At 40.0% G+C, this 16,696-nt stretch overlaps 1 protein-coding gene across 9 annotated transcripts in view; it reads right to left on the bottom strand.

Annotated features, from left to right (window-relative positions):
- The window catches only part of gapvd1 (GTPase activating protein and VPS9 domains 1), a 133,501-nt gene that overhangs the window by 79,987 nt on the left and 36,818 nt on the right, over positions 1-16,696 (bottom strand). For 7 of the 9 annotated variants that reach the window (XM_078549896.1, XM_078549902.1, XM_078549904.1 and 4 more), the window contains 2 exons: positions 12,848-13,060; positions 8,306-9,149 (listed from right to left, as the gene is read on the bottom strand). In XM_078549896.1, the coding sequence (XP_078406022.1) occupies positions 8,306-9,149; positions 12,848-13,032 (1,029 nt within the window). In that variant the 5' untranslated portion in view covers positions 13,033-13,060. The remainder of the gene's footprint in view (positions 1-8,305; positions 9,150-12,847; positions 13,061-16,696) is intronic. The other 2 variants (XM_078549898.1, XM_078549900.1) reach the window with 1 other exon arrangement.

The following is a 16,696-nucleotide window of genomic DNA, read 5'->3' as shown; positions in this document are numbered from 1 at the left end:
AACATCATTCTATGAAATTGAAATTGTGTTTGATAAATCTTTTTTTTTGAGGCTGTAACTAGCAGGCTAGTTAAGGGGGAACCAGTGGATGTAGTATATTTGAATTTTCAGAAGGCATGTGATAACGTGTCCCACAGAAGGTTGTTACACAAGATTAAGGCTCATGGACTCGAGTAATATACTAGCATGGGTTGGGGGTTGGTTAATAGACAGAAAACAGAGTGTAGAAATAAATGGTTCATTTTCATATTAGCAGACTGTAACTAGCAGAGCACCACAAGGACCAGCATTTGAGCTTTAGCTATTTACAATCGACATCAATGACCTGGATATTTTACACTTGGTTCCCTCATCTAAGTTTGCCAATGGTACAAAGCCGGATGGGAAAGTAAGTTACAAATAGGATGCAAAGAGGCTGCCAAGTGATTTAGACTGGTTAAGTGAGTAACAGATGGAGTATAATATGACAAAGTGTGAAATTATCCATTTTGGTCAGAAGAACGGAAAAGCACAATATTTTTTTAAAAGGTGAGAGACTGGTAAATATTGGTATTTAGAGGGGTTCTTGTACTCATCACTAAAAGCTGCAATTACATGGTGTACAGTTTTGGTCTCCTTATCCAGGAAGGATATAATTGCCCTAGGGGTGCAAAGGTTCATTAGATTGATTCCTGGGATGACAGGGATGTTCCTGTGAGGAAAAATCAAGTAAAATGGGCCTATATTTTCTGGCATCTAGAAGAATGAGATGTTTAAATTCTTAGATGGCTTGACAGGACAGATGCTGAGAGGCCGTTTCCCTGACTGGAGAGTCTTGAACTGGGGTCACAGTCTCAGAACAAGGGGCCACCTATTTGGATTGAGATGAGGAGTCATTTCTTCATTCATATGTTTGTGTACCTGGAATTCTCTACTTCAGAGGGCTGTGGATGCTCAATCAATGAGCATATTCAAGGCTTAGACCAATAGATTTTTGGACACTAAAGGAAACAAGGGATATAGGGATAGGGCAGGAAAACACAGAGGATGCGGACATTCAGCCACCTTCTTGAACGGTGCAGCAGGCTCAAGGGGCCATTCGGCCTACTCCTAATTCTTATGTCCTTAATGCCTTCAGACGTTTTAGAAGAAATGTGTTTTTCTGTCATGTTTATTTTTGACGCAGGGTTTGCGTGCTAAGGAGCCAGCTAGCATTACATGGCAATATACTGGTTAGCTGCAGTGCTCCAGCATCCAACCTCCCATAAAAGGTTTCCTCAATGCTGTGTGTTTGATTATTTAGATTTTTCACAGATCTTTTATGATCAAATGTAATCACACTACAGCTACCCTGTTCCATATCATTCACAAGCACTAAGAACAGCTAGGGTCCTATAAGATATCTTGCTGGAGCTCCATTGATTACCATGCCCTGGCAGGATCTTTTCTCTTTGTTATCTTTTCTCTTGTTGACAAACTAGATCCCAACCCCTCTAGGCAACTTGTCAATGATCCTGAGCTTGCTTTCCACCCTCACCTGAGGAACTTTGTCAAAAATGTTTTGAAAATCCAAGTCAGCTGCATCTGCTGTTGCAGCTATTCACCAGCTTATCTCTTCTATGGGGGAAGGCAAATGTTATAAAGCTGAGAGGTGAGCTGGCAAAAGTGGACTGGATACATCTACTAGAAAGGAAAACGGTGTCAAATCAGTGGGAGGTATTCAAAAGCAAAGTTCTACAGGCACAGTGTAGACATGTACCCACAAAAAATGGTACTGCCAAATCTAGAGCCCCCTGGTTATCCAGAAGAATACAGGGTAAGATAAAGCTTATGACAGTCACAAAAAGTTTAATACTGTAGAAAGCCTAGAAGAGTATAGAAAGTACAGGGGTGAAGTAAAAAAGATTAGGAAAGCAAAGGGAGGACACGAAAAAATATTGGCAGGTAAAAATCAAAGAAAACCCAAATGTGTTTCACCAGTACATTAAGAGCAAGAGAATAGCTAAGGAAAGGGCAGGACCTATCAGATGTACATGGTAACTTGTGCATTGATGCTGACGATGTGGGCAGGGTTCTCAATGATTACTTTGCCTCTAGGAGAGGGATGATGCAGACATTCTAGTTAAACAGGAGGAGTGTGAAATATTAGATACAACAAGCATAATGAGAGAGGAAGTACTGGAGGGACTGTCATCCTTGAAAGTGGATAAATCACCAGGCCGGATCTATTGTACCCCGGGTTGTTAAAGGAAGTAAGAATGCTCTGAGGATAATTTTGCAATCTGCACTAGACACTGCTGAGGTCCTGGGGGATTGGAGGTCTGTAAACGTTGTACCAATATTTAAAAAGGGTGTGAGGGATAGGCCAGAAAATTATGGGCCAGTCAATCTGACTTCAGTGTTGGGCAAATTATTGTAATCAATTCTGAGGCACAGGATAAACTGTCCCTTAGAAAGGCACGTATTGATCAGAGATAGTCAGCTTGGTTTTGTTAAGGGAAGATCATGTTTTACTAACTTGATAGAATTGAGGAAGTAACAAGGAAGATTGATGAGGGTAATGCTGTGGATGTTGTCCACATGGATTTTAGTCAGGCATTTGACAAGGTCCCACATGGCAGACTGGTCAAAAATGTGAGATCCCATGGGCTATAGGGGAAGGTGGAGAGTTGGATCCAAAATTGGCTCAGCGACAGGAAATAAAAGGTAATGTTCGATGGCTGTTTTAGCGAATGGAAAGCGGTTTCCAGTGGCAGTCCACAGAGCTCAGTGTTGCTGTTTGTTGTATATATTAATGATTTGGACTTGTATGTGGGTGGCATGATTGAGAAATTTGCAGATGACAAAAAATTGGCTGTGCAGTTGATAGTGAAGAGGATAGTTGTTGTCTCCAGAATGATACCAATGGTTTGGTTGAGTGGGCAGAAAAGTGACAAATGGAGTTCAATCCAGAAAAGTGAGGGGTAATGCACTTGGGGAGGGCAAACAAAGCAAGGGAATACGCAATAAACGGGAGGATAATGAGAGGGGTTGAAGAAAATGAGAGGCCTTGGAGTACATGTCCACAGGTCCTTGAAGGTGGCAGGACAGGTGGATAAGGTGGTAAAGAAAATTGATGGAATGCTTTCCCTTATTGGGCAAGGTATTGAATATGAAAGCAGGGACATAATGATGGAAGTGTACAAAACGCTAGTTAGGCCACAGCTGGAATTGTGTACACAGTTCTGGTCACATTACAGGAAGGACATAATTGCTGTGGAGAGAGTAGAGTACACAAAAATATTGCCAGGCTTGAAAATTGTAGCAATAAGGAAAGATTGCATAGGGTAGGGTTATTTTTCTTAGAACAGAGGGAGGTTGAGGGGTGTCCTAATTGAGATGTACAAAATTATGAGGAGCCTGGGCTAGACAAGTAAGACCCGTTTCTCCTAGCTGAGGGGTCAATTACCAGGAGGCATAGATTTAAGGTGACTGATAGAAGGATCAGAGGGAACATGAGGAGAAAGGTTTTTACCCAGAGGGTAGCAGGCATCTGAAATTCACTGCCTAAATTGGTGTTTGAGGCTGAAACACCCAACTGATTTAAAAAGTGCCTGGATCTGCACCTGAAGTGCTGTAAACCTGCAAGGCTACGGAACAGGTACTGAAAAGTGGATTAAAAATGAGCGGCTAGTTTCTTTTTTTCCTTTTTTTGACCAACGCAGACATGATGGGCTGAATGGCCTCTTTCTGCACCCTAACTTTTCTATGATTTCATTTGAGTCAAAATTGCAGCTTCAGCAAGTACCCAATTAAGAGTTTGGTAACAAAATGAATGCTGATTCATGGTTATCATGAATAGAATATAATTCTAAACCCAAAAGTGATCACAAAGGAACTAAATCACAATCCTATGGAGGTATCAGACTTGCTCTTTTTGTGGTTTCTTCCTTTTACTGTAAAATATGTTTTGAGATATGTTAGGATCATATCTTTCAGAATAACATTTTCTTTTAAAATATGGAAACACATGGCAATATCTGGATACTTGCAAGCTGATCTGAATTTTTTTTAAAAAGGGTCATATGTTCACCTTCGGACTGGGAGCAAGCATGCCTTTTCCAAGAAATCACCTGACCAGCATGATACTTGATGGGGGAGAGCTGTTTGCTTGTTTGCACTGCAATTATTTTAACATATGGAAAATAAAACTGGTTTAAAAGACAAAGGCTAGAGATTTACTGGAAATCACATGTCAGAGATGAGCTTTAAGTTTTGAACTTGGTTTTTGGATTCAGTTGGGAATGAACGAAGAAAGGGAAAGGCTGCCCAACTTGCTTGCTTTGCCTTGCTTGAAACCGTGCGATTGTCAGTATCCAGCTAAGAATCCTCATCTCAGTGGAACCTATCTTTGGAAACCTGAGAGGCCGAGATGAAAAGGATTGATCCGGCTCTATTTTCCTCCACAATGCAGCTCTGTTGCTGAGAACCTCCAGGCCTCTATTGGGGCTAACAATCCATCTTCACACGGGGGTGCTCCAGATCGACAGTGTGCGTGTGTGTTGGGGAATTTTAAAGGGGATAAATAGTTATACCTCCAAATTACAATTGTGTGTTACCCCGCACTTACAAACTGTTTAAAAAAAGTTTCATTTTCATAATAAATCAATCATTAAGTTTATTGAAAGAAGCCTGGTTAAAGTCTCTCCTATTCTGGGTCTAACAGAAATGAATGTAACTAATTGGCCATTTTGGTGAGTGAATTAAACTTTTAAACCAATAGTGCAACCTGTGGAGTCGTGAGGCTAGATAAGCTGCGCACTCCTCCCATCCCGGTAGCAGCAGATAATACAGTATTAATCTTTACCACTGTGAATTGGACTTTTCAGTTGACAGTTACAGCTGCACTCTCTTCTCCAGTTCATGCTCAGAACATGGCACCTGTGATCGGGAATTTGACCTTTGCATTAAGTATTTCAAGTTTAGCATACTGGGGAATAATAATAAATCTTTTATGGTCAATGTAGGATTGAAATAATATAGGACCCCTCCATTCTGACAAGAATGGAGTATTTAATCTGTGGTTTATTTTATTTGTGATTTATTTTAACTTTGTTCACAGCATTTGAAGCTAAAATAATTTATTTTTTAAAAACTGGAAGCGTGCAATCATTTGTATGAATTTGTCCCAGTGTCAGACAGACGAACATCTGCTGCAATGAGACAAAAACATGATATGTTAATGTAATGCAAAATTAACACTTTTGGTCAACTAATTGCATAATAATCTATTGAATTGAGCATTGGTGACTGGGTGCTGACCTTTTCTTTCGCTCCTTCCAGGCCTCACGTTCCTCCAACTTTTCAGATTTCATTTTAGACAGCACCTGCAAACTCAGTTCCTTCTGCCTTCCAGTTGGCCACATTTTCCGCTAGCATCTTTGCTATTTGCAAATTCTCTTTCTTTTAAAATGTCACTAGCTCTTTTATATCTAAGAATTTCCTTTTAAGCCATTTTACAGATCATTTAATCAGTTAAATTACTGTGATTGGGGTTTTGTTTCCATCTTCCACTTATTTTCTACTAAAAAAGTTCATTTAATTTTTAAGTTCTAAAGAGTTCTGCCCATAACAAACTTGTTTTGTGTCGAAGTGCTGACTGCCCAACATTTTCTGTTTTCATTCAGAATCACAGGATATGGGGTTCTTCTTTTAAATGAAGACCCTTTGTTCCTTTCTGGGTCAGTTAGTTGCAACTGTAATCTTCCCATTTGGGATTTGCTTCAAGGATGTTGTGATTAGTTGTTTTTGATTCTTTACTTTCTATGTCTGTAAAGGATGCAGAGGAAGAGCTTCTGTTTTGAGCTGAGGGTTTTAGCTTTACTTTCATTTATGCATTTGATCTTAAGGGGACATCACAGGATGACATTTTCTGAAGTGTTGGCACCTGGTACCATCAGATTTCAGCATTCTTAGCCCTTAGAAACCTGGACAAGTAAACCAAAGCAACTCAGGCAGATCTGATTCACTGACAGAATATTTAGGGTTCTAATGTCCACTTTATGTAACTTAGTTGTTACATGTAACTTAGATCTTATCCCAAAACTTCTGGCAGTAACAAACCCAACACAGGGATCAAATAAAAGTGTTTAACTGGACAGCATAAATCGTTAAGGGGCACAGATCCATGGGTTTTTATATCATGCTGGAGTAAATTATAGGCTGAACCACGTTTGTTCGTGTAATGTAAAACCATGTAATGTTCTAGGCCAATATTTTTATCCATGTAATCAGCTCATGGTTTTCCCTGACTAAAACAACTTACATTTAGTTAGTGCCTTTAACGTAGTAAAATGTGCCAAGGTGCTTCATAACAGAATTAAAAACAAAAGTATGACACCAAACCACATTAGGAGATATTAGTTCAGATGACCAAGAGCTGGGTCAAAGAGGTAGTTTTAAGGCATGTCTTCAAGGAGGAAAGCAGAGGGGTGTAGGGAAAGTACTCAAGAGCTTCAGGTCTAGGCAACTGAAGACACAGTCGCCAATGGTGGTGTAATTAAAATTGGGGATGCACGGGTGGCCAGAATTAGAGGTGTGCGGATATCTTAGGGGATTGTGGGACTGGAGGAGATTACAAAAATAAGTGGGGGGGGGGGTGCCAAGGCCATGGAGGGATTTGAAAACAAGGATGAGAATTTTAAAATCAAGATGTCGCTTGACCAGGAACCAACGTAGGTCAACAAGCACGGGGGCGGTAGGGGAACAGGATAGTGGCCAAGTTAAGACACAGACAGCAGAGTTTTGGATGACATCAAGCTTACTGAGGGTATCATGTGGGATACGAGCCAGGAGGGCTTTGGAATTATCAAGTTTGGAGGTACCAAAGACAAGAATGAGGGTTTCAACAGTGGAAGTGTGAGGCAGGGCGAAGTTACAGGAGGTGGAAACAGGCTTAGTGATGGCATGAATAGGTGGTCAGATTCAAATCTCAGGATCAAATATGACACCAAGGTTGTGAACAGAGTAACATTATCTCATACTGATGCCAAGGACAGGAATGGAGTCGGTAGAAAGGGACCAGTACTGAATATCAGACAGTGAAATAATTTAGCAAAGGAGGAGTTGTCAAGAGGGATCGTGGAGAGCTGGAGCTTTTTTTTTATTCATTCACGGGGTGTGGGCCTCACTGGCTGAGCCAGCATTTATTGCCCATCCCAAATTGCTCGAGGTGGTGGTGGTGAGCTGCCTTCTTGAACCGCTGCAGTCCATGTGGTGTAGGTACACCCACTGTGCTGTTAGGGAGGGAGTTCCAGGATTTTGACCCAGTGACAATGAAGGGGCAGTAATATATTTCCAAGTCAGGATGGTGAGTGGCTTGGAGAGAAACCTTCAGGTGATGGTGTTCCCATCTATCTGCTGCCCTCGTCCTTCTAAATGGTAGTGGTCGTGGGTTTGGAAAGTGCTGTCGAAAGAGCCTTGGTGGATTGCTGCAGTGAATCTTGTAGATGTCATCAGCATGTGTGAAAATTAATGTTGTACCTTCAGATGATGACACCAAGAGGCAGCATGTAGATGACTAAGCTGAATCGACCTTGGGGTTGGTGGTGGGGGGTGGAGGAGGAGAAGGAGGAGTGGCGGGGGAGAGACTGCCTGCAGAATGTGGGAGGAAGGGGAGAGAGGAAGAAACTCGGGGAGGAGGAAAGAGAGAGGAGGCCCGGTAAAGTACTACAGGAGTCAAGGTGGTAGAGCAGCATTTGCGGCAACAGCGGAACTCGGGACAGCTGTAGAGTTAGAAGGCGGGACGAATCTTCAAACCTTCCGGGCGAGGTGGACCCAAGTATTTTGGGTGGGGGGGGGAAAATAGGTGGCCCCAAGTGAGAGGGGGTGGGCCGAGCAACGAGGGGGGGGAGTTGGGTCAAGTGAGTGAGGGGAGGTGGGACAGGCTGCTAAGCGGGTGGGGAGCCCTGAGTGAGGAGGGCAAGCACAAGGGAAATTAATAGATGTGAGACTGTGTGCTTCCCCTTTATGGCTCAGTGACATCTTAAGTAATATCATATTTTAAATCTCACTAATGAGATATTCACTGGTAAAACACATGAACACAAAGGCAAACTCCTGTTGGAATTTTTAACAGTAAGCCCACGCTCTCTACTAGGATCTTGGGTAATAATTTATCCAGAATGGATTTTTCTCATGCAGTACCCGCAATTTTAGATAAGTGGTACACCCAATTTTAAGGTAAGTGAGATATTCCATTTTAATTGCTCATAGTTATTTTTCACATTCCTAAAGAGCTACAGATGAAATCTCTGCAATTAATTTAATTAACACAAAGTAATCTTACCTGCATCAAGTTAAATCTTGCCACTTCATTAATTGGAGCATCAGAGATTATCCCATACTGTTCTGGATTCACAATTGCTGGGCAAATAAAGTAAGCAAGCAAAAGATCCGTGCACATGGCCTTCACCTCCCCAACAGCCAACCCCTCCACACAAGACAGGGTTTTATACATTTGTGATACAATCCAACGTAAGCTATGCGGAAAGCAATAAATATTTTGCTTGAGATATCCAATAAATTTGTTGACCAAAGCTACTAGCTTTGCTTCGTTGCTCTCTACCATCTCTTGCACCTTCCGTCTAAACTGCTCTGTGCCCTTCTCCCCAAAAAGTTTTTCCTGCTGTGCCGGTGAAAATCTTTCAATAAGCTTGTTTGGGTCAGTTTCCAAGTGATCTTCATCTTCTACAAGCAGCAGCATAATTGGTTCATGTAAAGTTGCTGTCAGAAAGAGCTTTGCAGAATACAGCCCCTCTGAAAAAAGTTTGAACAAAATGCTGAAAGTACAAGCACCTTTTCGAAGAAGACGCCGAGGGTTATCGCTCTCTTTCAGTTCAAACTCAATTAGGTAACGTAACACTTGCAGAAGATAGCTCTCATCTTCCTGCATAATGCAGTTACCATAAAGGGCAGTAAATACTGTAAGAATGACATTGTGCGTGCTCTCATGATTAAGCTTCTCCCCAGCAACCAAACACGAGGCAACGAGTCTTGGGTTCTCTCTCAATCGATTCAAAAATTCACCATATATTGTCTCTTGGAATCCCAGCTGCTTGTATCCATCCACAAACTGTGTATTCTCCAAGATCTTGGCATGTTTGCAACATTCTGCCGGAGAAGCTTCCACACTGAAACACAAAAAGAGACAAACATTTATTTTTCTGAATGTGATTAAATATAACTCTGAACCAAGTTATTTATACGTGTTGGATGCATCTCCAACCATGTCATGAATATCAAAAGGTATGTTGCTTTCCAACTTTATCTCCACTCCTGAAAGTTCCCATTTATCTTTGAATATTGTTCAAGCAGTTTATGATTGGTTACTTAGGAAATCTTTCTTGGGGCTGAATTCTTGCTGCCCTCGACCCAGTATGCTGACACTGTGGTGGCCTCTCTTTTGCCACAGCTGGTATCAATTGTTGCTGTGCATCAATTCTGCCTCTGTACCCCCATAAAGGGTATCCATCAAGCTGTCAGAGCACCACCCAAAAGATGTTTTGCATAATATGTTATTTTGCCAATACACATTACAAATGACTTTCCTCTCAGCAAATTGGATATTACATTTAATATAGTTCTCAGCAGCTCTCCAAATCAGGTGACCGACTATAATTTCAACATGAATTTGATTGCTCATCTTTGGGCAAATGTTCTTACACTTCTCAATACTTCAACAGAATTTTTCTTAAATTCCTAACTGCACACAAAAACCTCTAGGTATCCAACACTGATAAACAGCGTCCAACTAATAAGTGTCAAAATTAACTAGCTATCCCAAAGATTAAATAAAGTGATCTCCTTTGCTACAATTGTGCTGTTAACATTCATTTAACTGAAAGAAAATTAAAAAGGTGGTTTGTTACTTGGCCAAATCTATTTAATTTCAAAATGAGAGAAACTATCCAGTTACACTGAAATGCTGAAAGATTCTGTAGAATAAGGGCTCTCAGCTGGAGATGTCACAGTACCCCTAAGGTTCCATGACAAAAGCAGCACAAAACGCTTAGGTAGCAGGCCTTGCACAATCCGCCGACATTTCTCCCTCATGAATTTTTAACCACGTGCTTGATTACCACAACTATTCAATTCAGTCAACAGACAATAACCGAGCTTTGCCGCTCATGCTAGTGCAAAAAGGCACACAAGCTGCAACACATCATTACAGCCCTCACCCAAGCCTGGAACTGGCACCCAGCACCAGCAAAAAGTCTTATATGTTTAGTATTTTTTCTTAATGTATGTTTAATTGTATGACTAATTTACTTACAAAGTACTGTGTTACAGGGAATGTGGAATTTTTGTAACACAGGTGGAGGAGGATGGAAGCCTTAGAAGCAAAAAAAAAGTCCTCTGCCCCAAGGGATGTGCAGGGTGCACCAAAGCAAGAGTTTGGCCTTCAGTTCCAAGTTAAACAATGAGCTGCAATGTCTTTGTTATAAACTGTAAAACTATAGCATGACTTGGTGTACATTGTTGCATCATTTCACCAATGAAAATATACAATTGTATGCCATCATTTTTGCTATCCAAAAGTTACTTACATAAAGTAAACCATTTCTATAAGTGTAGTTAACTTACATTTACCAATAGCATTGCTTTTTCTTAGAAACAAAGTCTGTTTTAGTCAATCCCCTTACAGCTTCTCACGTATGGCAAGATCCAAAAATCTGCTTTCAGAGTTAAACAAGAGTTAAACTAGCAGACATCATGGATTGACTCATCTCTACTAATTCACTTTGAAAATTCTCACCAACTGCTAATCCTCAGCCATAACACTGAAGGCTTAGTGCCAGATCAGAACTTCTAAAGAAAGTCCAAAAAAAAAGCAGCTTCAATCAAATCATTATAGATCAAGTTAAAAGTAAAGCAGAAATTATAAATCTACAAGTAAAATAAAAGAGATCGTCATATTCTCATACCCTCAAATATTGACTAACAACAATTAACAGAATTGCATCACCAAGATTCATCAGTACATATATGGCATTACATTTACACCCACATTGCTGGCAAGTGATTAAGAGTCGTAAGGCTGTTGTTAAGGAACATCTTGCAAGACATCACATTTACAGGAAATATATGCAAGGCTTTTTATTTTAGAAATGGATCTCATTTGATGCTTACAATTGAGGAGTTCCAATAAACTAAGTATAACAAGAATGTGTTTCCGCTGGCAGGAGGATCAGTAACCAGAGGACACAGGTTTCAGGTAAGTAGCAACAAATACAGTGAGTAAATGAGAAGAATTTCTAAGTAGCACTACCTGAAAGGGTGGTGGAAGCAGATTCAATAATAATTTTAAAAAGAGAATTAAAAACACTTGAAAATTATTAATTTTTCAGGGCTACAGAAATAACTGCAAAGCTCCCTTCAAAGAGCTGGCAAATACAATGGGCTAAATGGCCTCTTCCTGTGTTGTATAATTCTATGCCTACACTTCAAAAGTACTTCATTGGTTGTGAAGTAGTTTGAGAGGTCTTGAGGTTACGAAGAGCACTATATAAATGCAAGACTCTTACACACTGAAGAACAAATAGGATGCTCTTATTAATAAAGCTATGACGTATCTTGTAATGCCTTTGTGTGTGTCAATGTTCAAAATGTAAAGCACTATATAAACATTCATAATGTTTCTCAAAAATAGCAACAAGAAATAAGGTTAGTAGGGGTGGGAGGAGAAAAACAAAAATTCAAGAAAAATAAAATTCCAAAAAGTTTGGCCAAATTCAGATCAAACAAACAGTCGTTTGGAGTACAGAACTTGAATATTGCTGATAAAAAGAGACATGGAGTGGAAGCTTTTTTCACCCATCAGGACAGATTCGCAAGAATATCAATTGTAAAGGGAACAATTTATACTGCATGAGAAGAGTGCTGATTGGTTGGCAAGTGGACTTCGGTTGGTCACGGCATTGCTATGGGGAATAATTTTTGATCAATTGAAAAAGGAACAATGCGTGGATATGCTCCTTCTGTCTGCAAAGGACTGCAGTGTGTGTCACTGTGTGTAGCTTCTAGCACACGTAAGTGAGCTACACTGCGAGCCTGACTGATAATCTTAAATTGGTCGTCAGTGTAATTCTTAGCGCAATCAGGACTGTTTAACAAATGCTGTCCAATCGTAGAATCACATCAAATGTTGGTCACTACGTTCTGAATTTTGCAGGCTGGTTGGGTGCGGTCAGTACTTTGCCTATTGCAAACAGCTGAAGGGCCATGTTGTTTGATACGATCCACTAGTTCTAAAATTTAGATCAATTAGATTGGCAGGAGTTGTCAGTACTTGACTTCATGCATTTGGTCCCTTGTGTTTCCATAGCATTTTTGTCAAACTGAAAGTATTCTTCTTTGATTGGCCTCATGCTAGTTGTGGTCAAAAGTTAATTAGCAGCTGGAAGAAGCAATTATTCATTTCATAATTACTTTTGTTATGGTTGCCAAGGAATCTACTTCTGAGATGGGAAGGGGTCTAACAAGACCATTGGAATTGCTCAACAGAAAAAGAGACCACAGCTCATCTAGTGTGCCAGATACCATTTTGGATTATATAATAATGTAATGGATTAGCAGGAAAAATGGTTTCCAGAACATTGTTTTTAAACATGCACCAGTGGTATTTTTAAATATAAATGTTGGAATGTGGGTGGTACAAAACTCAAGCCAAATGAACTGATTGTGAATTAGAAAATATCAATACTGCATCAAGTAACTGGCACTGAACATCAGTGAATTAACTTGAAGTGAGATTGAGCCTTTTTAAAAAATAATTTTGTAGTTTTGCTCGTCTGTAGTTTTAAATCCACGACTTCTATGTTGATCTCACCTTGTTAATATAAGACGATCCAGGTTAATTCGCTGCTGTTTTGCAATCCATGCTGAGCAGTACAGCTTTTCAGCAGTTTTCAGTACATCTGCATTTAACCGCTGAAGTAACTGCTTTTCAGAGTTCACATAAAGACGTTCTTGCTTGAGATGATGGGCCAGAGTGTGAAGATCAGGCTTCACCATCTTCAAATGGCACAGGAGAGTACACCTACTGAACAAAGAAAGAAAGTTTCAGATGGATGTACACAAACTGAGCAATGATGACTTGACAAACATGACTTAACTCCACAACATGCACTGGTTAATGCTCCTGGCTACATTAATATTAGTTTTATAACACACAAACTTATTTTTTTTCCTTTGGCAATTTACAATTGAAGAGGGCATTCCCCCTAACACAATTATTCCTTTGAGTTTCCACATAAAGCCATTTCCAAGATACAAGGTAAAGGCTTGTTCTTCAGCTTATACCAATGCCATTCCATAACTATGGGTTCACAGATGCACAAGAGTAACCTAGGTTGATTCTCTTTACACTTTCCCCCTCCCTTTGGGAAACCACCTACATATTGCAATGAACCAAAAGTTGGGAACTTGCTACAGGAATTCACATCTACAACTTTGGAATATAAATTTTAAAAATTAAAAGCATAAGTTCACCTACTCAAATAAAATTGTCCTTCCGAATTAATGAGCATGGCGATGCAGGATAGAGAATATATATTACATTAATTTAATATATTGAACATCATAAAGGTAAGTTAACTTACTTTACCGTTATGAAATATTTGATATTATTGGCATTGGTTTGTTCATTAAAATTAATAAATCATAATGGAGAACCAAAGAATACCGAGATGATATTGGTAGTTAAAATTATTTAACACATTTATTCCATCATGCCTGACTGCCACTTTTGCCTTTTTTTTGTTTCAATTTAGAATTATTTGTAATGATTTATAGTTTCGTAAAAGTTTTGTAAAAATATTTTATACCACAGCTAGTTTCTTAATTAACATGTTATGTTTGAAATATATATAAATTTTTCAGGAACACAAGGATCTTTCATTTCAAGCAATGTATTTTTCATATATATAGCTGTTTATCAGCACAATATACTAGATACCTCCTGCCTTGTGACATGTAATGGTAGGATGTTGCATCCAGCAATAAACTCCCAGGGCTATTCTGAATAACATGCCCACTGAGGAATAAGGTTGTTGAGTCAAACAGAAGGTGAGAAAATAAGGCAACATTATCTTTTCAGGATTGAAAGCAAACTGCTCAGTCAGGCAAGACCCTACATTGTATCTCATCGTGAAATAGGGCCTGCAATGTTAAGTACCAAGAAAAGAACAAGTTTGCCTCGAACTAATCGGCAATGGCACGTTAGCATCACAAATTCATATCGACCTTAAGACACTAGACAAAATGTTGAGAATCTCCAAATCATCTTGAAGGTGTCCCAATGCAGAAAAAGAACCTCAAATATTAGCTGTACCAGCTGCTTTGAAAGTCGAAATACTCATAAGCTGCAGTCTATAAAAGTAAGGTAAATAATGGAGAAAGATGCATAATCCAGATACAATTAATTCTTTTCCTAGAGTTTCTGCAAATACTTAAGCTGAAAAGACATTTGATAAAGTGCCACATAGTAGACTTATCAGCAGAGTTAAAGCCTATGGAATAAAAGGGTTAGTGGCAGCCTGGAACAAAGTTGGCTGACTGACAGGAGTCAGTAGCGGTGAATAGTTGTTTCTTGGATTGCAGGAAGTTATACAGTGGAATTCCACAGGGGTTGGTATTAGGACCAATGTTTTACTTGATCTTTTTGAATGCCTTGAACATGGGAGTGCAGGGTACAATTTCAAAATTTGCAGAAAGCGTAAAACTTGCGAAGTATCATGAACCATGAGGAGGAAAGTGATAGTCTTCAAAAGAACATACCATATATACTTGTGTAAAAGTAGAGTTGCCAAGACTAAATTTTTAGCCAAAAAGTACAGGTGCAACATTTATATGAGCAATGTTTTCAAGAGTTTGAAATCCGCCCTCCCTCATCTCTCGCTGTCACAGGGTTGCCAGATCAGAGACTATTCCTTCCAATCCTGCCCCCAAAAGTATGCAAAGGGAGCCAAAGTATTTTCATTATTGAATTATTTATAAATAATCACCTCAATGGATGCAGACCCCTCCTGATTTAGAACACCTTTATCAAATCCTCCCTCTTCAACCTTCTCTTCTCTAAGAAAAGCCTTAACTTTGCCAATCCCTCCACTTAATTGAAGCTCCTCACCCTTAAAACCATTCCCGTGAATCTTTTCTGCACACTCTCTAATGCTTTCACATCCTTCTTAAAGTGTGGTGCCCAGAACTGGACACACTACTCCAGTTGTACACTAAATTTATCGAGAACAAAAGCCCCTAACACCGTTTACTCTCCAACTTTGCTCACCGTTTGACTGGCTAGCATGTCAAAACTCGGGAGTTTCATCCATGTTCCCATTACAGGCCAATCTGTATCCATTCGTTTGTCGATGCTTAATTCCGAACCGCTGAAATGTGATAAGCCTGTCATCAAGTTCTGCTGGGAGATGCTTTGAAATCTTGGTCTTCTGTCGCAGTACAAAATTGTTTCTCTTCATAAACCTGGTACAGCATACAGGGATGGCTTTGAAGTCTGCACTGCCTACTTTCCTTGCTTGTTTCAGGGTGAAGATTCAGGAGGTCCATGAGAAACAGAGTCCATTCTGGTGATTTTCACTGACGTATTTTGGAACCTTATTTTCCAACTGTGACCCCTTGCTAGGCTTTCCTCTGTTTGCACATATATTCTTCGGCAACTGCCTAAGCTGTGTAGGCAACTTACTCCAATTTTTCATGTTCTTTGCCGATATCGTGAATTCTCTTGCTGCTGTGCAATATTTGCATGCTCTGCAATCTCAAAGACTAAGTTCGAACCAGGCTGTATATCTGCCGTTCCTTCTTGACAGCATTTGTTGATGTGCGCAGACATGAGGGGCTGAACAGCCACCTTCAATGGTGTACTATTCCATGATTCTATCAATGAGCAGGGTTGCACCAGGGCGACTTTGTCTTCAGAGCAGGTCACAGTTACAAAGTTTGGATTTTTTTGGACAAAAGTCAGGGGTGACTTTTACACGAGACTGACTAAGAAGCAAGACCTCTCGGGTTGTAACATAAAAGCAAAAAACTGCGGATACTGGAAATCCAAAACAAAAACAAAAATACCTGGAAAAACTCAGCAGGTCTGGCAGCATCTGCGGAGAGGAGCACAGTTAACGTTTCGAGTCCGAATGACCCTTCAACAGAACTAAGTAAAAATAGAAGAGAGGTGAAATATAATCTGGTTTAAAGGGGGGGTTGGGACAAGAAGAGCTGGATAGAGGGCCAGTGATAGGTGGAAATAACCAAAAGATGTCACAGATAAATGGACAAAGAGGTGTTGAAGGTGGTGATATTATCTAAAGGAATGTGCTAATTAAGGGTAGAAAGCAAGACGAGCAAGGTACAGATAGCCCCAGTGGGGGTGGGGTGAGGGGAACTGATCGAAATTGGCTAAAAGGTAGAGATAAAACAATGGATGGAAATATACTTAAAAATAACGGAAGTAGGTGAGAAAAGAAAAATCTATATAAATTATTGGAAAAAACAAAAAGGAGGGGGTAAATCGGAAAGGGGGTGGGGATGGAGGAGAGAGTTCATGATCTAAAATTGGTGAACTCAATATTCAGTCTGGAAGGCTGTAAAGTGCCTAGTTGGAAGATGAGGTGCTGTTCCTCCAGTTTGCGTTCAGCTTCACTGGAACAATGCAGCAAGCCAAGGA

This window comes from Cetorhinus maximus, chromosome 10 (assembly GCF_964194155.1).
Source record: "Cetorhinus maximus chromosome 10, sCetMax3.hap1.1, whole genome shotgun sequence".
Lineage (NCBI taxonomy): Eukaryota > Metazoa > Chordata > Chondrichthyes > Lamniformes > Cetorhinidae > Cetorhinus > Cetorhinus maximus.
The sequence above is the reverse complement of the archived record's forward strand: the minus strand, read 5'-3'. Positions and strand labels throughout refer to the sequence as shown.